At 44.0% G+C, this 26,189-nt stretch overlaps 1 protein-coding gene across 2 annotated transcripts in view; it reads right to left on the bottom strand.

Annotated features, from left to right (window-relative positions):
• The window catches only part of DCAF6 (DDB1 and CUL4 associated factor 6), a 71,827-nt gene extending 49,268 nt beyond the window's left edge, over window positions 1-22,559 (bottom strand). For both annotated transcript variants that reach the window (XM_018567012.1, XM_018567013.1), the window contains exons 1-6: window positions 22,464-22,559; window positions 7,968-8,097; window positions 7,099-7,160; window positions 5,489-5,581; window positions 4,934-5,119; window positions 2,556-2,669 (exon numbers count right to left, since the gene is read on the bottom strand). In XM_018567012.1, the coding sequence (XP_018422514.1) occupies window positions 2,556-2,669; window positions 4,934-5,119; window positions 5,489-5,581; window positions 7,099-7,160; window positions 7,968-8,058 (546 nt within the window). In that variant the 5' untranslated portion in view covers window positions 8,059-8,097; window positions 22,464-22,559. The remainder of the gene's footprint in view (window positions 1-2,555; window positions 2,670-4,933; window positions 5,120-5,488; window positions 5,582-7,098; window positions 7,161-7,967; window positions 8,098-22,463) is intronic.
• Between the last annotated feature and the right edge of the window lie 3,630 nt (window positions 22,560-26,189).

Genomic DNA, 26,189 nt, shown 5'->3' with positions numbered 1-26,189 from the left:
TGTGGGGGGGGGGGGGGGGAGCATTTCCCTAATGCTGGTGTAAAGACTTACCTTATGTGATGCCTCTTGCTGCATACATCATGCACTGCGGCATTTAAAAATATTGGGGCATCCTACACCGATTGCCAAAACTGAATGAAGATAAAAACACAGAGGGGGGAATTTATCAAAACCGGAGCAGACAAAATCTGGAGCAGCAGTGCATGGCAACCAATCAGCTTCTCTCTTTAGTTTGTTCAGTTAAGATTTGAAAATGAACAAGAGAAGCTGATTGGTTGCCATGCACAGCTGCTCCAGATTCTGCCTGCTCCAGTTTTGATAAATTCCCCTCCTGAGTGTTTAGTACCACTTTAAGGTAAGTAGGCCTACCAGTACTTGATTGCCTCTAGGACTTATAACACAATGCAATATCCTCTGACTAGGTAGCAGAAGAGGCTGGGCAAGGGTAGAACAAGAGTACCTCTGCTTCACAAAGTTGCAGAGGATGGTACGGACAGGTGCCTTTACAGGGGAGTAATCAAAGAGGCATGACAAGGTGTTAGTCCAGGCAGCCACCAGAGAGGTGTCAGAAGAGACCAAAAGGCCAGTCCAGGCATCACGCAGAAACATGGTCAAAATACAGGCAAGGGTCAGTACACAGGCAGATCAGATGCAGGTAATGGCAGCTAGTGAGCCACATGGAAAAACCAATCACAAATTGCCAGGCCTGGGTGAGTTATATCAGGCGCTGACAGAAAATGGAACAATAGCAGGTAGGAAGGGAGGAGTATGTCCAAGTCAAAGCCATACTGCCGGGATACAGGAAAGAGTGTCTAATTAGAAGCAGGAAGGAGTAGTCCGAGGTGCGGCTGTGTTGACCAGGCAAGAAGATGTTGAGTGGCTTGACCACTTGAGTCAGCAGGGGTGCAACCAGGGTGGGACACAGCATCGCTAAGAGTGGCCGAGAAAATGTAAGTCGTTACAACAATTTAGGCTGGGGCCAACTTGTCATACTGTCCAACTGTCTGTCTTGTGCACGCATTCACGTGGCTTTTGAATGACTGTTTCCAGATATTTGATATCTTTGGTGGTCCTTTCATAGGCATATTATCAAAAAAGAAGGTCTTAGATGCCCATTCCTCTCTCTACAGAGTCCCAGGAGACCTCCTTATGCCAGTCTCTGTAGACTAGACATTGATGACATCAACCAGAAAAGTTTCATTAGCTGTAGGTTAACAGATAAGGAGCAGTTTACAGGAATCCATGTCTATTAATAGTACTGCAAAATGTTATTTAGGCAATATCCCTACTGAACTACTTAGACACACAGGATTATTTAATGAAGAAAAAGCAATGTGAACAGTGATGTGAACACTTGCCGTTTCATTGGCAGCTGAGGGATACTACTCTCTCTATGTTGTCATTGTCATCTTATTAAATAAGCCCAGATGTATCAAAGAAATAGTAAAGATTGCAATGCCCTCATGCATTTTTGAGGGCTGTAGAGCCATTGACCACAACACACTATGTAAATGGTGCTACTGACCATTCAGAGGGCTTAGCGATATAAACCACTTGACATGTTTGGTTCTATATTTAGAAAGTCCCTGAAATAACAGGCCACATACACCATTAAACAATGCTCATAGCTAAAAATTAGATTAGTATGGAACGCAGTTCAAAATTCAGGCTGAGAAAAAGATAATATGCATAAGGATCGTTTGGTACATAAAAAGGCGCATTTATAGAAAAAAAAATGCTGAAAAGAGCGCCCACACAACTTACCCAAAGCAACCAATCAGAATCTTTGTTTTATTTTTCCAGTAAATAAATGATAAAACCCAACTAGTTACTGCAGCCAAGTACTCCTTTCTCATATAGAACCTTCTTGTGTTCTGTTTTTATAAAATATGCCTGTAAAGGCTTAAAGGAGAACTATGGGGTTAGGGCTTTTCCCCATTGTTCTCCTTAGGGTAACGGGAGGACACAAACTAGCGTCCTCCCCTCACCCTAAGCTCAGTATACCGCGAGCTACGGCTCGCGGTATACTGAGACGCCACAGCTGAAGCGGATCCCGACAATTATGTCTGGATGCGCCCAGCAGCGTCAGTGACAGCTGGCTCTGCCTATATAGAGGCAGAGTCAGCTGTACCCGCCCCCTCCGTCTGTTCCGCCAGTCAGCGCTGGAGGATCGGAGCGGGGAGGAGGGAATCCAGCCCTCCCCCTGTCATGGCAGAGAGCCGTGACAGGATCGAGAAGTGAGCAAACGCCAGTATGTGTTCGCTCACCTCCTGATCTACTGAGCCGACCTGTGACAGTCTCATTGTCACAGGTCGGCTAGAACTATGAGGTGAGTGAAAAGCACTCACCTCATAGTTCTCCTTTAATAAAGTAAAAATTCAACATTCAATTTTTTAACCTGAATGATTACCTTTTTTTTTTATTGCCCACAGACACAATATATTATGAACTTCAAAATGCCGGACACTAGATAAAACTATAAAAACTATTTATGTATGGCCTATAAAATTGAATTTCATCTCAAAATAAAAAACGAACATAATAATTAAGCCTACATCTTTACAGTCCTCTTTTGTACAGCTGGTCTTGGCTCGGACATCAAACCACCGCACAGTGCCATCTTCACCACATGACAGAAATGTGTAGGGATCATTGGGCACAGTATTAATCTGGAAACAGATTTTAGAACAAACATGCAGTTTTTACTTTATCAGTATCTAAACATCATATACATAAAACATTTTATAGAACATTATCCTAAATGGGTTAACAGAACTGTTAACTGTGTTTGTATCTAGGATGCACCGATACTAGTTTCGGTGTTGATGCCAAATATTTGGGCTCCTACTCGCACAAATGCTTCGATGCCTAGCCCGATACCTGAGCTTCCAGTATCAGGAAGACGGGCAGTGAGTCATTACACGCTGCCCGGCTTCCTGATTGGCCGGGCAGCCAGCTGCATGCTCCCTCGTGACCAAGTAATGCCGCGCCACCCAACTTCCTGATTGATCGAAGCTGGCCAATCTGATAGCCGGGAAACGAGTCATTACCCGCCCCCCGGCTTTGATTGGCCAGAAAGCCAACATCATGCTCCTTCGTCACCAGGCATGGAGCCGGCTTCCTGGCCAATCAGGATGCCGGTGGGGTGGGTAATGACTCATTGCTGATTGGCTGATCGGCCAGCTTTGATCAATCAGGAAGCTGGACAACGAGTCATTACACAGCGACCGGCTTCCTGATTGGCCAGAAAGCCGACTCCATGCTTCGTCACCTGGTGACGAGGGAGCATGGGCATGGCTTCCATGCTAAATCGAGAAGCCAGGTGGTGAGTCTTTACACGCAGCTCGGCTTCCCGGCTAACCAGGAACCCAGGTGGCGAGTTATTACACGCCGCCTGGCTTCTTTAATGGGACTTCCGGTATCACTATTGGCGAGTACTGAAAAAAATATCCGTACTTGATACTGAAAAAACGGTATAGGTGCATCCCTATTTGTAACCTTTTACTTCAAATACACATGTTGCGCAAATAATTTTCACATGTCTTGTATAAATGTTGCTCTAAACGTTTTCTTTCAGGGCCTATGTTTTTACAAAATATTTAAACTCACAATTATAAACACACAGGTGAAGGACTTACCTGCAGTCCCTCTTCTCGCATCTCCAATGTGCAGCATCACAGCGTCTTTTCTTCAAAGCTGACCCACCTATCCCATGTTTCTTGCACACAAGTGCTCCCGGTCTCCATTCACTCCTATGGAAGGCTCTGAAACCTCATGCGATAGCAATGAGCTAATCATCAAGCACCAGTGCTATCACATGGGAGGGGAAGGCTCCTCCATACCTGAAGTACTGGGTATACTGTTCCCAGTGGCTGACTGAAGCAGTTGGGGAGCGCAGAGCGGGCTATGTGCTGCTGGGGAGGGAGGCACAAAACCAAGCATGTTGCTTAGGTTTGCCTTAAAGAAAAACTCAACTTTCACTAACATTAAAATAATAAAGGCCATTTTGTAATTTAAAGAACAACCCTGTTGCTAGATCATTCATTTCAACAAAAGTATTCGCATAAGAGTAAATGTGCATTTAACATATTTTATGCTTGCTATTTACCTGTAAAAGCTTCCCTTGTGTATAGATCCAAAAGCCCTGAGACTGCTGCTGGGCACTACCATCTTAGATGTGATGTCAGCAGCCCCAGCAGACTCAGAGCTGTCACTCTAGGTCCCCTTTGCTGCTCCCCCACCTGCTACATAACAGCTGATGAGGGGAGGGGCAGAGATGCTGGATCAGCACAGAGTGTAATTAGAGAGAGGCAAGAGGGGCTGTGCTAAGGAATTTTGGTAGCAAGTTCAAAGCCACATTGTAAGTGACAAAAAATAATTAATGGAAAAGAGAAACACAAGTATTTAAAATGCTTCATTCTTCTGTGCATTTACCTGCATTTTGTTTAAGTTGGTGACAGGGTCTCTTTAAGGAGACTATTATTAAAAAGGAAAACTAAACAAACTTTGTCTAGGTTGCGGGGAATCCAGCCCCTCCCCTCTCACGGCAGAGAGCCGTGACAGGATCGAGAGGCAAGCGAACACCGGTATGTGTTCGCTCACCTCCCGATTTACTGAGCCGACCTGTGACAGTCACAGGTCGGCTAAAACTATGAGGTGAGTGGAAAGCACTCACCTCATAGTTCTCCTTTAAGGTAAAAAGCACCAAGCCTTTAGTAGCATTTTAAATCCAATCCCTTTCTGAATTGTTTACACAAAGTATTATACAAATAGATGAACAGTGTATATCCAGTTTAAATATGCGGTATATAGTACATAAAAGGGAATCAAGCACAAAGCATGTGACCATCATACACAATAAGAAATGAAGTAGGATAAAGTAAAGTTTTCCCATGAAAGTATAAATTATGTACAGCCATCTGTCATCACATACCTCATATGCTGTTCCATAATGGCATGTAAATTGGCACTGTCTGTTTGTCTCTGTATCTTTTTCAATGTCTGTGAAGTAAATGACTCCATCTCCAGAACACGAAATGATGTGCTTATCATTGGTAAGTGGCAGGAACTTTGCACTAAAAATATTGGCTCTGTGACCTGAGCGGATTCTCGTCAAGACCTGCAAATATGGAAAATTAAAAGCTATACTTAACAAGTAAAAAAAACAGTGCTAGTTTCAAAGCAGACACATTTTACTTATATAGTCATGTCAGGGTACTGCTGTGAAATCGCAGCTTCTTAGGATTCATTTTATACAATACAATGACACTGCATTTGTACCTTACCCTATTAGGTAGAACAGTGAAAGGGAAAGAGTGACTGATACATATTGTGGAGAAATGTTTTCTTGATAAGAATGAAAAGCCAGGGTTCTGTTCAACATGCATTGTAAGGAAACAACACAGAAATATACCGGAATATCTTTATGCATTCTACATTTGTCAAATCCCACCTGCTGTACTACTAGCCCCTCTATGGGTCAACTTACCTTTTTATTGAAAGGGTTACTAATCACCAAAGTTGTGTCATCTGACCCAGACAGTATGTATTCCCCCGTACTATTCCAACAAATAGAATTGACCTATTAGAAAAAAAGGAAGGTTACAAATCTAAACAATCATGATTTGCATCAAACCACACAAATAACCTCAGCCATTTGTTTATGTTGTCTATACTTGTTAAATCAGCTTGGCTATTAGGCTGTTATTGGGAAGGAATCTGTCGAGACATGAATATGGGAGTTGGTATTGATAATTTGGTCAAGAAAGTGCATTCTCTGGGGCAGTCGTCCTTCTCTTTGCAGAACTATTGTGTGAGTCACTAACCAGATGCAAACAGGTACATATATTTTGTCCTAATAAATGATATGTGCATGTTTGTTCCAGGTCAGTGACACCAAAAGCAGTAAATAAAGGATAAGGATGGCAGCAGGTGGACACATTTATTTGGAATTCAGGAGCCAGTCTGTCTAATCCAGGAGCCAGCTCCATCGACAACTAGACAAAAACCTCAAACGTTAAGGGCCAACTGTAATTTTTAGGGAGAATTGGCTACCTGGCTCCTGGGATTTGTCCAGCCCTGCTTTAACGCATTGCATCATTTACAAATAAGCTTTCTATAAAGCTTAATATTAAATGGCATCATTACTTCATAAACTGTATTTGTCTAGATCATGTGAAAAGCTTTCAAATCAGACTGTGTATCAGGAGTAAAGTAAGAAATAAAACTATTTAGCCACTTCATTTTACAGGTAGCCCTCGTTTTGCGCCGATACCATTTGCGCCGATTCAAAATAGAGCCCTTTTCAGCCGGTCATGTGACCGCAATTGAAACAACAGAAAAAATACAGCCGAAGATTAAGCTGAACCTTCGGCTGCAGGAACCCTATTCACAAAAGCCCATACATGAAAACAAATAGGCAGAGCGAGTGGTGATGTCACCACTGGCTCCACCCATCTGTTTAAATTCCGGCTGGGAGCTGTCAAATTTCTCATTCTGCAGCAAGTGTTCGGTGGGAGTGGTAGGGTAGGGGCACAAGGGTGGGGCATTCATAACACCGCATTTAATCATATCACATACCATTACATGCTGTGTGTACGCATTTACATGCAGTGGCTGTCACCTGATCATTAACTTGAATGGGTGACAGCTGCCGCTTGTAAACGCCACATTAGGGATTCCTGCTGCAGAAAAACGGAAGTTCCTAATGCAGGAACCCCTAATAGCACCTAAACATACAGGTGTGAATTTGCTCCCCCTGTTCCCTGCCCCCCCCGCACAAAATAATTTGCTCCCCCTGATCCCTGCTCCCCCACACAAAATAATATGCTCCTCCTGTTCTCCCCCCCACACAAAACAATATCCTCCCCCTGCTTCCCGCCCCCCTCATACATAAAACAGTAACAAATCTACTGCTTGCTAGCCCTTTTTTGATCACACCTCGTCCACACTTGCTGTAATATTACTTCATGTATAATAAACTTTCTCAATGGTATAATTGCACTGGAACAACTCCCTTTTAACTGAGACATTCATATACAGTAAATATTCCAAACAAAAAGCCAGAGCAATATCTTTGTGGTTCCATGATTGACTTACACAGCCATGATGCACATTCAAAGTTTTTTCCAATTTAAGTTTTTGAACAAATTCTCTTCGTCCTATCGGAAATCAAAAAAACAAAGCGGAAGTAAAAAAAATGCTAAATTGTTTGATACAAGTGCGTATTTTTAATAGAACACTATTTTACATATAAAAAAAAAAAACTTAGATGTATGTTCATACAAACAGACAAAGATCAACATACTGTACAACTAAATAAGTGCCATCAGGAAATAAAAAGAATAACAATACCATTGGAAACAAATATAGCTTACAGAGTGTTTTTAAAATAAGATACCGTTACAGCCCTCTTGGGACTAGTACAGGCAGAAAACTCTAACCAAAATTAAACATTTTCCAGAGTTACAGAAAGTATTATACACTGAAAAATGCTAATTTGTATCTAAAGTTAATTTTCAGTAAATTGTCACCATTGTGAATTTTCTTTGCAATAAAATTCAAGGTAAATATGTAGTTTGAGTGCATACAACGTTTTGACACTTTTTTTCCAGTCTCTGGTGCCATTCACTTCAATGGCCCGCCACGCCCCCTCCTGCCCCACAAAAAAAGTGAGCCGGCCGCAATGTGAGGCACTGCGTTCTGGTCAAAATCTGGCCGATACGCACTGCATCTGGTGTGAACAAGGCCTAAATGGCCCATTCAAAAGTTCTGCCTAATCATCATCTTGCTAAGTTACTAAATGCTACATCTAATACAATAACAAACATTTACAAAAACAAGCATATAAAAATGCTAAATTTGGCTCTAAGCATTGCAAAAATAATTCAAATATGTACAAAAAAATACAGAAAATAAACCAAAAACTTTTTTCTCCACTCACAGCAATCTAGTACAGCATCACATACCCAAATAGTTGATACGGACATTACTAGGTTCATCCAATCCAAGTGCACGTTTTCGTACATCCCACAGGAGGTTAGTACAGCAATGGGACATAGTCCAAGCGCTGTCACGCCTTCAAAATAGCTCTTTCAACTGCAAGGAAATAAAAATAGGCAGGGGTCACATCTGTTTGTCTATTTACAACCCTCTGTCTTCTCTTTAAAATACCCTATAATCAACAGGGTAAAAACACAGAAATGCAGTTGTGTAAACTTTTAATTCTGTCATATTGCAGCTAACAGGATAACATTTTAAAAAGGGACACTCACCAAAATAAGGGAATACATAATTTCAGAATGCTATCTTATGTAAGCAAAGTATTGTAGTTTCTTTTTTACATCTGCTTCTCCATTGTAAACAAAACAAAAAGAGAAAGAAAACCAACATGCGATAGCTACTAAATCCTTCTACCACATTTTCATCATGCTCGTCTCCCTGCTTATCACTTTTAGGACTGCAGTGAAACTACGGCTGCAACAACTAATCAACTAAATTGATTATAATCGATTATTGAAAAAGTTGTCAACGTTTTCAATCATCGATTAATCGGCTTCCGATTAGTTGGCCCTGTTCACGGCTCCACACACGCGGCGCACCTCCTCCCCCCCTCAAGCTCGCCGCTGCCAGACCCGCCCGCATCCACGCTCCACCTCCTCCCTGCCGCCCGCATCCACGATCATACTGGAGCCATTTTAAAAAAAATTTATTTTATTTATTATCCGATTAATCGAACATAATAATCGGCTAACTAATCGATTTTGAAAATAATCGTTAACTGCAGCTCTAAGTGAAAACAAAACATTTTCTACTGATAAATATTTCCATAAATATGTATGCTTAGATCGTCCAAACATTCCTCTGTATTCCTATGAAAGAGAGAGAAGAACCCCAAACCACCCATGGAGTCAGATTATCTTGTGGGAGAACAATGGTAATCTAATGAGAAAATTCAACCTGGTATGTCAGCAGAACTTCAAGCATCACTTGACAATATTGGGCTTTTTCTAAACTTTATCTTGTAAATCACACAGGAAAATGTACCAAATTATTTCTATGAATAGGAGGTAAGAATCAGTACTACCACACATTGCACCAATGTTGCCACTGTGTGAGTATTGTAGTGGGTCCTGTGTGTGGCGATGGGCAGATATCTCTGTGTCTGTTGTTCTGAGAGAAATACCTCCTTATACTAAAAAAAGGCTGAACCATCATTTTCTGTTACCAATGCAGTCTCATGTCAGCACTTGAAGCCTATTAAATATTCTTAGGGTGGAGACCGAGTAGATGACAATCAGATGACATCAGATGCTGGTTTAGTGCTTTTTTTGTACGAGGCAAAAGTTGTTGTTTTTTTAATCATTCATTTTTATAAAATAAAGTTGGGAGTAGCCCGCTTTTCTTGTTTCCTCTTCTTTTTGAATGCAGCCCACTGGGTATACTCACCTAGGTGAGCTGTGGAAGGAGTTTAGTGATGCTGCTCGTAGCTACAGTTTAGATTTATCTATCTATTCGAGCCACGTCCCACATAATGGTCCGAACACTGGTAATGGCCAGAGTAGGCTTTTCAGGAGTCTTCTTAACTACATACTGATCTCTTACTGATAGGGGGATGACAATGTTTGCTCAGTTACCATTTTGGGTGGAGGTCACATTGGATCCTTCAACATTGTGGACAGGTGAAGTTGTATTTCAAATGACGCAGAACAGAAATAATAAATCACACAGCCCGATTTGCCTTTTATTGTATAATAGTGCTCATTATTCCAAGTCTGCCAAACACAGAAGACCAGCTTTTCAATCTCCATTATGCAAGGCTTGTGCCATGCAAATTAGAGGCCAACTAGACCACTACTCATAGCGTTACTAAAATCAGCGACACTAAACTCAGGAGTTACATCTTAAAAATGCATTCAAGCACCTTAGCTAGGAACACAAATGCAGAGTATTTGTGTATCACTCAGCTGTAGATCCTCAAATCATCTCTGAATTGGTACAGATACTGTCCTTCCTTCTGGAGGGGGGCTACTTTTGTTCCCCATGGTCCCTGGGGGTGTGTCATAAAGTAGCCACAGCTCCAAGCCAGCCCCTGTGATGAACTACAATCTCCTGTTTTGTTTACTAATTTGTAGTGAGATTGTAGTCCATCACGGGAGTAAGCTTGGGGCGGTGGCTACTCTACGACACACACAGGGACCATGGGGAACAAAAGTAGCCAGCCTCCAGAAGGAAGGGCAGTGTCAGCACCAATTCAGAGAAGATTTGAGGATCTACAGTCACTTACATTGTTATTTAACCTGTTTTTAATGTTGCTAATAGTTTTTCATATCACTGCTGATATAGCTCTGTTCTTTCTCTGGTTAACCCCAAGGTAAAACTTATGTGCCTTGTCTGCTCCCATTATCCTGTTATCTCTATAATATTTCTACTCTAAACCTATTCCAGTCTACATGGATCTTCAATATTGGAAATTATTATCTGCCTCTAAAATGGTCAACATCCATGTAATGTATCTATTATTGGTTCACTTTATTAGTATCGTTTCTGAAAATCAAAAACAAAAAATATGTATTTATTACCCCTTTTGCTATGCACAGGAAGTACACAGGAAAAAGAAAACAATACACAAGCAGCTGTCACACATCGGACTATAACCAAATGTAAAATGTATCTTATGGAATAATGTATATACATATGTCGGACCATAAGGAGGTAGTTTGGTTTTAATGTGCTATTGTATCATGTTGACGACATTCTAGATGTAACTATGTTTTTGAATCATGTTGATTTTAAATAAAATGTATGTTTTTTATATATAACTACTTGTGTCTGATGGACATGATGTATGGTTTGGACACCTTAAAAGCCTCACTTCTTTGTCTCTGTGTATATTCCAACTAGGGGTGCAGTACCTATCCCTACTGGCTCAATTTCTATATTTGAGTAAAGCATTCATCAAAACTGACTGAAGTTCCTGCTTTGAAGCAGAGTAACAATTGTGTATATTATTGTTGTATGCTTATACTAGGTACACAGATAGTTTAGGGTCGATTGCTTGAGTATGGCTACATTAACCCTTTCACTGCCATGACCTGTGGCAGCGCATGGCAAAGCGTTGTGACGCATTGCCGTGCGCTGTGATACGCTGTGTTGCAATAAAATGATACAGGCGTACATTTAATCACAACACAAACACAGCGCACAAACGATTTTTAACAGGTTATTTACAGTATTGTGTTACTTCATTTTTTTTACTGTTTCGCAAAAAAAGCGCAATTTAAATTTTACAAATATGTTATTTATTAACTCAATACAGTTTGCACCGATACTGATTTTAGTGTGCTTTTATCAATTTAATTGTGTATTTATATTGGTTTAATATTGATTTGATAAACATTTGCGTAATTATCGCAGGACCTACAAAATTAGTAGCACCATCTTTTTATTCTACCGGGCCTGCGCTTTCAGAAAATATATGGTTTGGGGGGTCTTTTACAAACGCTAGCAACGCAACAATAGAAAATCAACAATGGGAAAATTTGCAAAAATGGTGTGGCCTGCTGAGGTCAAAAAGCGTTCTGGGGGGCTTGGCAGCGAAAGGGTTAACTAGTTCCCTGTGCGTCTTTTAACCTATTGATTTCTCTGTACAGCTCTTTACATATTTAATACCTTATTCTGTGTAAACGCCTATACTTCCTTGCTGTACAACCCGAGACAAACATTTAACCAAAGCAAAACACTGGTGCATAACCAGTGAGCAAGAACTTGACTCTGTCCCCAAGACACCCAGTTATTCCGTCATTGGACCCCCATCCTGCTACCCACAAAGCAAAGAGAAGATTAAGGCAGAATGTCCATCACAGCCATCAAAAAACACTTCTGGCCTTCCAAATAAAGCCTTGTGCATATGTCAACGCCCAGGGCAGTGGTTAGAGATAGACATGAGGACTCAGTATTGTCTTTTTTTAATTTGTTTGTAACAGCAGTGTAATTGGGTTTGGTACAAATAAAGGAGCAGTTCAAAGCCTCGTTCACACCAGACACAGTGCCTTCCGGCCAGAACGGCCCGATTCTGTCCAGAAAGCATTGCATTGTGGCCGGCTCACTATGTTGTGGGGCAGAGGGGGCGTGGTGGTCCATTTAAGTGAATGGCACCGTAGCCACGCATTCTGGCCGCAATGCGATCGGCCGCACGGTAACGCAAGGCACACAATGCCTGTGGTCTGGTCCGAAGAAAATAGTGCTTGCAGCATTTTGTTTGGACCGGACCGCAGGCATTGATGTGGCCAGAATCAAACCGGAACACACTGTGTCTGGTGTGAACAAGGCCTAAGAATGTACCATTAGGTTACTGTTTTTAGGAGAATGGAGAGGCTCACTTTAAACCAAAGCCTGCAATGTCTAAGTCTTGTTTTATCTAGATGTATAAAAGGTCGTTTTTTCTATCTGTGTATAAAAGGAAAATTAACTGCATCTTCTAGAAGCCAAGAAAACGAAAAAAAATAAATAAATCTTACCACCCACTATAGTTTTTTTAGGGCTCCACACAACCTGCCTTCCATTAGCAGAACGTCTGTTTTCAACACGGCTATTTAGACACCATCTCAATGATCACGCTAGGTATTATCTGTAGATATATATATACACATACATAATGAATTAGGACATAATGCTACTTGGCAAACATTACTACTTGCATAATATGCTATAGAGCCAGTGAAAATACTGACTTGAATTAAGAGAATATGAACAGAATTACAAAAACTATACACAGTGCAGTAAAAAGTAAGATAAAGCCAATTCAAAAAAGTCTAAAAATATAGAAACCAGTGACTACCTAAAATGTACAAGCTACTAATATGGTACACCTATTTTGATTAACTTTGTAGCTATTTACAAACATATGACACTTTAAGGCCTTGTTTACACCAGGGCCTAGCGGAAACGTGCGTTTGCTGGACTTTGTTTCCCCACATTTGGTGTGCGTCCCAGGACACATGCCAAACGCAGAAAAATAGTACATGTTGAAGATTTGTCAACATGCGTTCTGCATTCTTTCCCATGTGTGAGAACAGAAATTGTTGTAAAGTAGCCACCACTTTAAGCTCGCTCCCATGATGGGGTACAATCTCACATTTAGAGATTGTAATCCATCACAGGAGTGAACTTGGAGCGATGGCTACTTTACAACATACACAGGAACCATGGGGAATAAATGTATCCACCCTCCAGAAGGAAGGACAGTGTCAGCATCCAGTCAGAGATGATTTGAGCATCTACAGCTGAGTGATATACAAATAAGCTTCATTATTGTTAATAGTTAAAGGTACTTTAATGGATTTCTAAAGTTTAAAGGAGAACTATGGGGTCAGGGATTTTCCCCATAGTTCTCCTAAGGGTCATGGGAGAACACAAACTAGCGTTCTCCCGTGACCCAAAGCTCAGTATACCGCAGGCTACAATACTGGCTGGATCCACCCAGCTGCGGGATTGACAGCTGGCTCTGCCAATCCAGAGGCAGAGCAAGCTGTGCCCGCCCCCTCCCCCGTCCGTTCTGCCATTTAGCGCTGGAGGATCGGACAGGGGAGGGGTGGAATCCCTGCAGGGAGCCGTGAGTGACAGTCGCAGCTCTCTGCACGGATAGATCGAAAAGTGAGCGAGCGACGGTATGTGTTCGCTCACTTCCCGATCTATTGAGCCGACCTGTGACAGTTTCATTGTCACAGGGTGGCTAGAACTATGAGGCTAAGTGATTTTCACTCGCCTCATAATTCTCCTGTAACTCCCAAGTTTAGTGTCATTTTAAAAGGACCCAAATTCCCACAGCCCAGTAGAATGATAATTCCATAGCTTGTAGTTACACAAAGTGCACACAGCAGAGTAAGAGAAAATGAGAGCAATGAGGGAATTTATCAAAACTGGAGCAGACAGAATCTGGAGCAGCTGAGCCTAGTAACCAATCAGCTTCTATGTTTAGTTTGTTCAGTTAAGCTTTGAAAATGATAGAAGCTGATGTCTTGCCAAGGGCAACAGCTCCAGATTCTGCCTGCTCCAGTTTTGATAAATTCCCCTCATTCAGTCTTACACAGCCATAGCCTAGCACGGAAAGAAGCCAAAGCATGCAACTCACAGTGCTCATAGTCTAGTACAAAGCCACCTACCTACAATAATGATGAGAACTACCTTAGCCCAAAGTTTACATGAAAAACAAGTTCAAAACATGCAGGACCTCAATACCCATAGCCTAGTGGCATAATGAAGCCATTGCATGTAGTCTTACAAAGTCCATAACCTAGCATGATGATGAGGTTATAGCACACAGTCTAAGGTGCCCACACACCTTACAATTATCTGCAGATTTTCTGTGGTCAGATGGAAAAAGTGCAACAGATTGGCCCAGGTGGAGATTCCTCCATCCACGCAGTTAAGTGTAGATGGAGGAATCGGTTGCACCTTTTTTATCTGACCACAGAAAATCTGCAGATAATTGTAAGGTGGGTGGCCATACACTGTGCAAATTTCATCAAGAAGAGGCCGAAACTTGCACAGTGGGTGCCACTGTTGGCACTCTTTTGGCGATCGAAGGAGCTGGCCGGAAAATCTTTGTACAAACAAAGCCGGCAGCCAATGAGCTGCCAGCTCGGCTTGGGTATTCTGACAGCGAATACAAAAGACATAGCGGCCATTTCTCGATGAACAAGCTCGTAGCACTGATGGAGGGAATCAGCTCTATTTTTTTTATTCAGTCCACAGGTTGAACGAAAAAAAATTGAGCAGTCAGTGTATGGCCAGCTTTATGCAGCTCACAGCTAGGCAGGATGAGAAGGCTCAGGTATGCATCCACATCTTACCTATAGTGCAGTGGAGCATTTGGGCCATAAAACAAATGCTATGGGACTGACACCAGTGATAGCTAGGGGAGCAAACCTACTATCCAAAAGGTGGCTCCCACCTCTTAACCTACTGCTTCTCCCCCACTGGATTATCTAGTTTAAAATATCTACCAAAAACAAGTCTAATGGGGGCGGGTTAAGGGTCCATTTCCTAGATTTGGTAGCATAGCTGATGAGTTTTTGAAAGAAAAGAGAAACTCTTCTGCTTCAGAAAAGAAAGAAAAAAGTGACTTGAGCCAACATGCACCCTACCTGTACAAACCATTTCATTGGCATCTTCCACAAGAGCATATAAAGCTGTTCAAAGCCGACAGGTTACAACCAACTCCTCAATAAAAGAAAACTGCATGACATTCCCTGCTGCAAGCCCGTTTTAGAATATGGTGTTCCTACAGAATGATCATCTAGACCCTTGGTTCTCAACTGGTGGGTCGTGCCCCATCAGTGGGTCGCCACATGCCTTCTACTTTTCTAGGTGAGCGCCTCCTTTGCCTCCCCCTAGCACAGCACTGTCAGTTCTTCAAAATATATATATTCAAAATATCCTGCCTAGTGCCGAGTGTCAGCTTGATGTGGGATGGGGCTATAGCCGTGAGAGAGCTCCATCATTTGCCCTGTATAGGTGCCTGGACCGGAGTGACATCACAATCTGGCTCCAGGCACCTCTACAGGTAACACAAGGGAGCTGTACAAGCAATGTACATATGGATGGAGCTCTGTCACAGCATAGCTGCCCACACTGGACCCCAGGCTGAGGATCCACAAATATGTATCAGTGTTTTTGACGGCCTGTTTACACTAGTACGGCGCATTAATTGCACTGTACCACGCAATCGCACCTAACGTGCATTCTGGTGTGGGAGGTGTTTTGCGTTGTCATTCATTTTAATGGTACGCCAAACGCACCTCCAACCCACAGTTCGTACGCCCGCAACATAACCCGCGGTACCTAATGCGTGCGTTTCACTGCAGTGCGACTTGGGTCATGAATTAATGACCAAGGACAAATGTGGGTCCTGATGTTACACAGTTTGAGAACCACTGATCTATACCCCCCCCCCCCCTCCCCCCCCAAAGAAAAAATACAGTATATTGCAGCTTGCCAGATGTGGTGATTGCATTAGTATGATTTTTGAGCCTTTTTTTCCCTCCCTGAGTTTACCTGGCGACCATTCCTGTCCTAGGCTACCCTGATTTTGGACTACAAAGACCCCCCTCTTCTCCTTTACATAGAAAGGCGGTGTAATGTAGGTCACAGATGATAGCGGGGAAAAAAACTGATATTATTTGTGAATTCTATTCAGTGCACAGGAAGTTACACAGACACAATATTTCTGGCAGGATCAAGAGGTATTTTCCTTTACTTGCAGAAAATGTTTTTCACCTAAAAACAAACAGATTCAGCCCCCACATCTAAAAAATGTTAAGCTGTAATATATAATTTTTTTGTTTTGGGTCTTTTTGCCGGTCTGGCAGCAGTACTGTAGAAACATGACAAGTTATGTGCTAGATGCTGCTCTCATAGTGAATAGGTTGAGACTGACAACCTAATGCATGGCTTTCATGCTGAGCTGCTATCAATATACTTTCAGTAGGGAAGGCCAATCGCCTTTTATGAGCCACTACTGCAAAAGCCTGGACTTTTTTGGCAAAATGAAAGCAAAATGTTTCTAACCTGCAAATTGTTATTAACATTTACTGTGCAGTTCCCCTGGCCCGACAATAGTCCTATGTCCTTAGCAGTAACTATACTGTACGGGTGCACTCTGACTAAGCTAATTCTCCCTATTGGAAGACTACCCTTTATTGTTGTTCAAGTGACAACAAGCTTCACTACCTTGCTAATCAGCCCCACTGGCTCTCAAAATACCTGAACAATCTGATTGGATGGAGGAATTTTTGGGGTATTTTGAGAGTCCACAAGGCCAAATAGCAAGATACTGAAGCTTGGCCCAGTGGGAGATTCCTTCCATCTGACCAGAGAAAATCTGCAGATAATCTATAGGTGTATGGCCAGCTTAAGCAATGGCTTTTTTTTTGGCCACTCTTCTATGAAGGCCTGCTCTTTGGAGTGTACGGCTTAAAGTGGCCCTATGGATAGGTACTCCAATCTCCGCTGTGGAGCTTTGCAGCTCCCTCAGGGTTATCTTTGGTCTCTTTGTTGTCTTTCTGATTAATGCCCTCCTTGTCTGGGCCGCGAGTTCTGGTGGGCGGCCCTCTCTTGGCAGGCTTGTTGAGGTGCCCTTTATAGCAAAGGGGGAGAATACATATGCACGCAACACTTTTCCAGTTTTTATTTTTTGGAAACATTTTCTTGATTTCACGTCACCATTTTGGACTATTTTGTGGATGTCCATATTTATTATTAATATTGTTATAATACAAGATTTATATAGCGCCAACAGTTTGCACAACACTTTACAATATAATAAAGACATTACAATTGCAATACAATTCAAGACAAGATGGTAAGGAGGGCCCTGCCCATGAGAGCTTACTATCTAAAAGGGAGGGGCAAGTGCTACATGAGGAGGTAGCTGTGTGGGGATGAATTGTTTGAGAACGTGATAGTTCAGTGGTTAGGTTGAGGTGGGATTGGGTTCCCTGAAGAGATGGGTCTTTAGAGATCGCCTAAAGGCAGTCAGAGTAGAAGATACATGTAATTAGGGATGCACCGATATATCGGCCGCCGAAACATATCGGCCGAAAATGGCACTTTTGGCATAATGCCAAAAGAGCCATGTTTCGGCTTATACACCGGCGCATCCCTGCTTTCTTTTCTCCCCGCTGGGCTCTGCTCTATGTCCCAGCGAGGAGAAAAGAAAGTGACAGCCGGCCGAGCGCTGCAGGACGAGAGCGCTGTGAGCGGCCGGTGTCTCTCCTCCCACACCGCTCGGCCGCCTATCACAGGCCGGCACAGAAGTGTGGGGGCGGAGACAGCGCTGTCACAGGAGGCTGGGCTTTCCTCTCTACACCGCTCGATCAGCCTCCTGTGACAGCGTGTCAGAGAGAAAAGCAATCAGTGATCGCTGAGTGTGTGTACATAATTGAGGATATGGTATGTTAACTATATCCTCAATTATGAATGAATGGGAGTGATCTACATCACATCTACATCACCCCCATTCATTCATAATTGTGGTTATAGTAAACAAACAATGTTCTCATGTTATCAATGAACAGGAACACTCAGAGGATTCCTGTTCATTGATAACAGGGGACACAGAAAAAGAGATTGAGGACTCTGTGTTCTCAATCTCTTTTTCTATTTTAAAAAGGGAAATATCAGGAATCTGTTTAGACCCCTAATATTTCCCCGAAGCCCCTAAAAGTAAATTTAAAAAAATGAAAAAATAAAAAAACATTTTTGGTATCGGTTTCGGCCTGACATTTTGTTTTTATTTCGGTTTCGTTTCGGTTTTAAAATTTCCATTTCGGTGCACCTCTACATGTAATCCAACTAAAAATCAATTTTCATTCCAGGTGGTAATGCAACAAAATAGGAGAAATGCCAAGGGGGTGAATACTTTTGCAAGCCACTGTACCTGACTCAGTGTGACCTGCTCTCTGTTCTGATCTCCAACATCCAATTAAACAATCAAAAGAGCTGTGAACAACATGGCTAACACAATTTCAGAAAAATATATAAAAAACAATAGTGCAAGTGTAGTGAATAAAAATTCAAGAAGGTCCAGTGAATAACATTTTCATCGAGCCGAGATCCAAATCGCGGTCCAGACAGGTCGGTCACTCCGTTCGTGTCTGTAGCACGGTCCGCCGTTTAGACTGCATTCGCACCACTGCTGGTGTGCTCCCAGACAGACAGCAGACTAAGACAAGTGATCTACGTTGCTGTACAGCCCTGCCTGATATCACTGGTTGCTAGGAAGCCAGCGGTCCTAGCAACCAATGACTAAAGCAGAGGTGGGTCCTGCAGTCAGTTTTGGCCGGCTGTGGAGGCACAGACCTCAGAGGCCAGTGTATCCACTGTCAGCCAGCCATAATCCAGCGCAAGTCGGCGAACGCAGTCCGGACAGAACCGCCACCTGGTCTGTATCTGGACCACGGTCCACCATTTAGTGACGGCTGCCCCAGGGCATGGTAGCCACATGCAGTAACTTGCAGTACTGCCTGACCACGTGTCATTTTCCCCAATATAACCTAGTAAATGGAAAAAAGGGCCTCAGTCATGAAGGGGTTAAAATGTATTAGCTTTGGCAGGGCCCAATTTCCACTAGTAAACCTGTAAGAACACACTGGTGCCCCAAACAATACCCCCTCTTAAATCATCATGTAACGTTATATGTTTAAGACTGGCCACACACCTTACAATAATCTGCAGATTTTCTATGGTCAGATGGAAAAGGTGCAACAGATTCCTCCATCTACGCTAAACTGTGTGGATGGAGGAATCTCCCACTGAGCCAAGCTTCACTACCTTGCTAGTCGGCCCCGCTGGCTCTCTAAATACCTGTACAATCTGATTGGATGTAGGCATTGTTCAGGTGTTTTGAGAGCCAGCGGGGCCAACTAGCAAGATTACGGAAGCTTGGCCCAGCTGGAGATTCCTCCATCCACACAGTTAGAGAACTATTGGGTCAGGGCTTTCCCCATGTCCTCCCGTCACCCTAAGCTCAGTATATAGGGAGCAACAGCTCGCGGTATACTGAGACGCCACAGCCAGAGCGGATCCCGACATCGATGTCGAGATCCGCCCAGCTGCGTGAGTGCCTGCTGGCTCTGCCTATCTAGAGGCAGAGCCAGCTGTACCCGCCCCCTCCGTTCCGCCAGTCAGCGCTGGCGGATCTGAGCGGGGAGAGGGGAATCCAGCCCTTCCCCTGTCACGGCAGAGAGCCGTGACAGGATCGAGAAGTGAGCGAACCCGGTATGTGTTCGCTCACATCCCGATCAACTGAGCCGACCAGTGACAGTCTCATTGTCGCAGGTCGGCTAGAACTATGAGGTGAGTGAAAAGCACTCACCTCATAGTTCTCCTAACATGGGTGCAAAAAATGAAAAAAGGGCCTCAGTCATGAAGGGGTTGACAGGTCCCAAATAAGAAACTAAGCTTATATGACTATTTCTAATGATGACCGTGAAAAGATGTGCGGCCTGTACAGGGAAAAGCCACCTCTGAATGTCTACTGTGTCTAATGGCCCTGGTTGCAGATCAAACCCTAAAAATTTGACAGTTTTTCTTTTTTCTCTGTTTGTGTCCTGTCACAAAGGGGTGGGGAATGACCAGCTGCACCTTCTACCACTGGCTGGGCTGGCAGTCACAGTTTTAAGCGGGTACAAAACCAAGCCCAGGCTAATCTCTAGTCATGAGTATTACCTGTGGCCTCTCCACAGGTAATCTTACATGCTGCAATTGCCTGCAGATGATCCTACCTGGATGCAATCATCTGCAGCTATTGGCATGTAATCGCACATGCTGCAATTGCATGTGAACAGCCTGTGAACAACTGCAGGCGGCGGCAGCTGTCACTGTACTGTACAACAGAGCATCCCACCCACAGCAGATCTCGTGAGGGACTCGGAAGACTCATCGATCCGGCCCCATTCACAAGTGTAAACAGGGCCTAGGACTAAGTGCCGGTTCATGGCACATCAGTGGATCTGCACAGAATAACGCCAGGGCACATAGAAAATGATTTTTTTCAATGTGCCCTGTTTACACCACAAGGCTACAATGAGGTAGCACGCGTTGCACAGACATGCTGCATTGTTTCATAACACAACGCACCTCGTCTCCAATTAATGGAATGCAATTTTCAGACATTTCAATAAAGCTAAAAAAATAAGTAAACAGTGCAAATCATCGCCCCTACACAGCAGATGCCCCTGTTTCAGTGCACAGATTGATGTGAAGGAGCTTTTAACTTGCTTGTGAAATATTCATATGACTGCTTCTATTCTCTCTGAAATGATCTGCTAATTGGACTATGAAGCCCAATGTCCATATCAATACAGATTTGGCCATCTGTATATCAGGGCCTGATTTTTAGATCAGGTTGCATGAATGGGCATCCTAATGCAGCGGTGGGCAACTGTGACCCTTAGGGCATTTTCTGGTCCAGATCTGGTCTGGAAAATGGTGTGAAACAGCCCGCAGTTCCAGTGCATTCCAAACCAGACAAAATAAGACAAGCAGTATTTTTCTGGTCTGGAACGGACTGTGCTGGTGTGAACAGAGGCCAGAAATAGCACAGGGATAGATTAGGATGCATTTTGGGTCTGTAAACAATTTGGTCTGGTCTGGAGATGATCAGGATGTGGTGTAAGGGCCCCTTAAGCTGTTGTGGAACTACAAGTCCCATGAGTCATTGCAAGCCTGACAATTACAGGCATGACTCCCAGAGGCATGATGGGATTTGAAGTTAAAGCACAGCTGCTGGGCTGGACTTGCCCACCCCTGTCCTAAGGGGTCTATAAAATATACTGAAAGGTCTTGAGTTGGCTATGGGAAATCTGAAAAGTGGCTCACACACTGTGGTGTCGATTCAAAGAAAGAATTGTATTTTTGAAGATCTATGTCAGGGGCATCAAGAGGAAAAAAAAAAAATGAACAGGAATTTATCCATAAACCATATCCATTGATTAAAGTTAAACTCTGGCATAAAAATGTTCATTTAAATATATCTCAATAGCCACCAAGCATATAGATCCACTTTGTTTGCACCCAATGACTTTGCAAACCCAGAAATTACCTAGGAAAAGTAGCACATCACTGTGCAGAGAGCCGAACTGTGGGAGGGGCCTGGCAGGCTCCACCCACTACAGGACCCTAAAAGGAGGGGGTGGATCCAAGACCAGTCACCCAGCACAAGGAGGCAGAGCAGCAGTGACTGGTCTTTATTAGAAGAAGCTCCTGTACAGAGGTAACATTGCACAGACCTGGAAGAAATACACAAAGCTCCCTGAAATTAATTTAAGAATACATAGGACTCTTGTTATTTGTTTACCCCAGAGTTCAGCTGTTTATTTCTGACCATGTTACATACAGGTGGGTGGGCACTGTGTAAACACTGTCCAGCACCCAGCCTGCCCACATTTAAAGAACACTCCGCTGTCACATGTGGTGTCACCGATATCCCCAACAGCTGCGGGCACCACATGCTCCAAAACAACAACAAAGCAGAACATAAACTAGACCATGACAGCTCCAGCATCCCCAATCAGTAAACAGGAGTTGTGTGAACTTCATAGATGCCCACTGCTGCCACCAGTGACTTTACCCTCTCCTCCCAACCCCATGCCATGTACCCAGACCACCGGACAGCTCACCGGGCGACCACTGCTCCCCCCACGGTAAAAGTTTCACACAAGGGCGAAGGGCACCATGTCAATCATGGAGACAAGATTCCTCTGCTCCAGGCAGGCGAAGGAAGGGGGGGTGCGGGGGGGGTTTGCCAGGTGATTAGAGGCGGCAGCTGAACAGAAAGCCAGAAATAGAACAGTGCCTAGGATGGACATGGAAGCGCTGACAATAATACGTCACACCATGGCACACATTCTCCCTGCCTTCCATGGCACACATGCACCTTATATACAGCTCTGTCCCCCTACCTCCACTCTCGTCTCCTCCGTGCTACATGCAGCAAATGTGCCCGAGTCTTCCCTATCGCCTCCCTTCTACTGCCTGTGACAAGACTCCCTCGCCCCTCCCCGCTTCCTAGCTCTCTGTGTAACCTTAGCTCTGCTCTGTGCACGGTGCGTGAGCTCACAGTCACGTGACTGCCGCTGGGCGGGGCCGTCTTTGGCAGGGCAATGCAGAGCTATGTGCTGGGTGGAGTGATGCTGGGAAGATGAAGTTTTAGGTGTACCTAAAGTTATCCCTTTACATCCTTGGTGCCAAAGGGTAACATGCAGCCTTCTGTAGGCTCTAAAAGAGCAAGATGGGAGCACAACTACCTTAACATCAGAGGGTGCACTCACAAAAGACAGGTAAAAGCCAGCATATATATTAACTGGGAGCAGGGCTGTCCCTACCCTTTATGCTGCCTGAGGCAGCAGAATGGGGGGGTATTGTGTGGCGGCGGGTGCTGCTGGAAAAATTTTTGATTTTGTTGGGGCAATCTTCAGCTCAGGAGGTAGGTGGAAACATCACTCTAAATTTAAAATTTGAGACGAGAAAGCAAAAAAAAAAAACCAGGCGGGCCTGACAGTGTACCAGAAGAGTAAAACAATTCTATTTCTATTAAAAGCATAAAATGCACTCACAGCAGTGGTGGGTATAGGTGGCAATGAACCGTGGATGGTACAACAAGATAGGAGCGCAACAACCTTGTGTGTTATCTGAGTGACACCAAAAGACTGAAAAGAGGGGCACTGTATGCATATACACTATATTGTCAAAAGTATTGGGACACCTACCTTTATACGCACATGAACTTTAGTGGCATCCCAGTCTTAGTCTATAGGGTTCAATATTGAGTTGGCCCACCCTTTGCCACTATAACAGCTACAACTCTTCTGGGAAGGCGTCCACAAGGTTTAGGAGTGTACTGATGATGGAGGAGAAGGCCTGGTTCCCAGTCTCCGCTCTAATTCATCCCAAAGGTGTTCTATCGGGTTGAGGTCAGGACTCTGTGCAGGCCAGTCAAGTTCCTCCACCCCAAACTCGCTCATCCATGTCTTTATGGACCTTGCTTTGTGTACTGGTGCGCAGTCATGTTGGAACAGGAAGGGGCCATCCCCAAACTGTTCCCACAAAGTTGGGAGCATGAAATTGTCCAAAATGTCTTGGTATGCTGATGCCTTAAGAGTTCCCTTCACTCGAACTAAGGGGCCAAGCCCAACCCCTGAAAAACAACCTCACACCATAATCCCCCCTCCACCAAACTTTACACTTGGCACAATGCAGTCAGGCAAGTACCGTTCTCCTGGCAACCACCAAACCCAGACACGTCCATCGGAGTGCAGTTCACGCCCGGAACGCACTGGATCACATACATGAAGCCGGGCTGCGTTCTGGGGTGGGAAGGGGCGTGTCTGTGTGATCGCCCGCACCGGAACGAGATGTACCGGAATGCCCTCTGTTCCAGTGCAGTGTGATCTGAACAAATATGCATGCAGCATTTTTTCAGATCTCACTGGAATGGACGGCATTCCTGTACCTGACGTTTTGGTGCGGGCAATCGCACGTGTATGTTGTGCCATTGACATGAATGTGACCGACACGCCCCCTCGGCCCGGCTTCATGTATGCGATCCAGGGCGTTCCAGGCGTGAACTGCACCTGGACGCACTGGATATGGTGTGACTGGACCCTTAGACAAGAGCCAATTAACCTACCAGCATGTCTTTGGAGTGTAGAAGGAAACTGGAGTACCTGGAGGAAACCGATGCAAGTACAGGGAAAACAGGCAAACTCCTTGCAGACAGTGTCCTAAACGGGATTTGAACCGGGAATCCCCATTGCTGCAAAAAGTGCTAACCACGGAGCCGCCCCTTTTTCTCCCCTTCAGCCTTTATAAACTGTCATGTAAGTGAATACAACCAGGCTTGAGAAAGAGGAAAACAGCCTCGTAATGCATTGTCACGGTTACACAGACCCAGAAGTGAACACCTGGAATTCCTCACAGCCACAGGGAAGTCGCACCACTGACGACTCTACAGAATACAGGCTGACTTTACTCTGCTATCCACTGATTGAGGAAGTTCACTCAGCACATAAGTAGTGATGCTCCACCAACACATCTCCCCAACGCTGTTATATATAGTTCTGCCTGCTCCACCCACTTTGATGATTGAGGAGGTGCACTGGGTTAATAGTCCCCTTTCCACTTGCTGGTCAGGACTGGCTTAAGGGCAACCGGCATACCTTCCACAGTTCAAGGCCATCTATACCCACTACTGCTGTGAGTGCATTTTAGGCTTTTATTATACATCAAATCTTTTTATTTGTTTGTTACACTACCAGGCACTCCTGTTTTTTTGCTTTCTCGTCTCAAATTTTAAATTTAGACTGGCATTTCCACCTACTCCCTGAGCTGATGATTGCCCCAGCGAAATCAAAGATCTTTCCACTTTACATGTAAAGTTCTGAGTCACACCCTAGCAGTTGATGTATATACTGACATTCACCAGACTTTGTGAGTGCATACATTACCCCTCTTTTCTGTTCCCTGGTGTCACTTAGATAACGCACAAGGTTGTTCATCCATTACTTCTCTCCCTTGGGAACCCTGTTCCAGTGTGCTGAGGGATTTTTACTGTTTCTTTGTAGACGCTAGCAGCTAGTAGTGGAAGCATTCATTTGTAAAGGGGCTAAAATGACAGCGATCTCTAGCAGTCTTATGTTGTATGTCCGTGCTTATGTTGTGCAGGGGCTTGGTGCAAGCCCAGTTCACCAGTGCAAAACTGACATACGCATCTCCCGCACTCGGTACATTCCCCACTGTGCAGCTGCACATCACAAAAGACTTGCGAGAACTGGGTTTACACCAAATCCCCACATATCCTTAGTCCCTAGAAGGGATGTGCGTTGGCTTGGTGCGAACCGAGCAAAACTGTAAGTATACACAGCATTTTAGCACATTAAGAGTGACTTATCTTACAGGCGATCCCCTCCAGTGCTGTGATGTCAGAGCTCCACTGATGCTGCCATCTTCACTCAGTCTTCTGGGTTTACCGTCTTCGGTCTCTTGAATGGCCGGGGCGGGATGATGTAACTGAGAGATATTTTGTTTTGGCACAGGACCTTGCCGAGTTTGTGTACTGAGCTGTGCATGATCCCCAAACCTTTTGTGTACAAACAGAAGTTGATGGGAATCTGACATTTAGATGATGAGAGATTGGCTTGTTTACAAATCAAAGCTCACTAAGGATCTATCATTATGCGGCAATAGAGCATTAAGTAACAGATCCTTAGCCACTGGCCATGGAAGGTCCGCTTTAAAATGCAGTCCCTCAGTCCCTATAGAGAAGACAGGGTTGTTTTAATCATTTACTGTTATTTGATATCAAAACAAGAGCATTTAGTCACTTTATATATTATAAACAGAATGGGCGATATTTATGAAGCAAATTAGTGACATAATTAGCCACAAATCAGGCTGCCTCTCGTTTAGAGAAATCTCTGCGTCAGGTTTAGGGCCCATTCACACTAGATGCAGTGCGTTCCGGCCTGATTCTGGCCAGAACACACTGCCTCGCATTGCGGCCGGCTCATTCTTTAGTGGGGCAGGAGGGGGAGAGGCAGGTCATTCAAGTGAATGGCGCCATTGCCACGCCCTCCGGCCGCAATGCGATTGTCCGCACGGGATCGCAAGGCACATTGTGCCTGCAGTCC

Source organism: Nanorana parkeri, unplaced genomic scaffold (genome assembly GCF_000935625.1).
Source record: "Nanorana parkeri isolate BGI_ZX_2015 unplaced genomic scaffold, ASM93562v1 scaffold996, whole genome shotgun sequence".
In the NCBI taxonomy this organism is placed as follows: domain Eukaryota; kingdom Metazoa; phylum Chordata; class Amphibia; order Anura; family Dicroglossidae; genus Nanorana; species Nanorana parkeri.
Note: the sequence above shows the minus strand (reverse complement) of the source record. Positions and strands in the feature narration are given on the sequence as shown.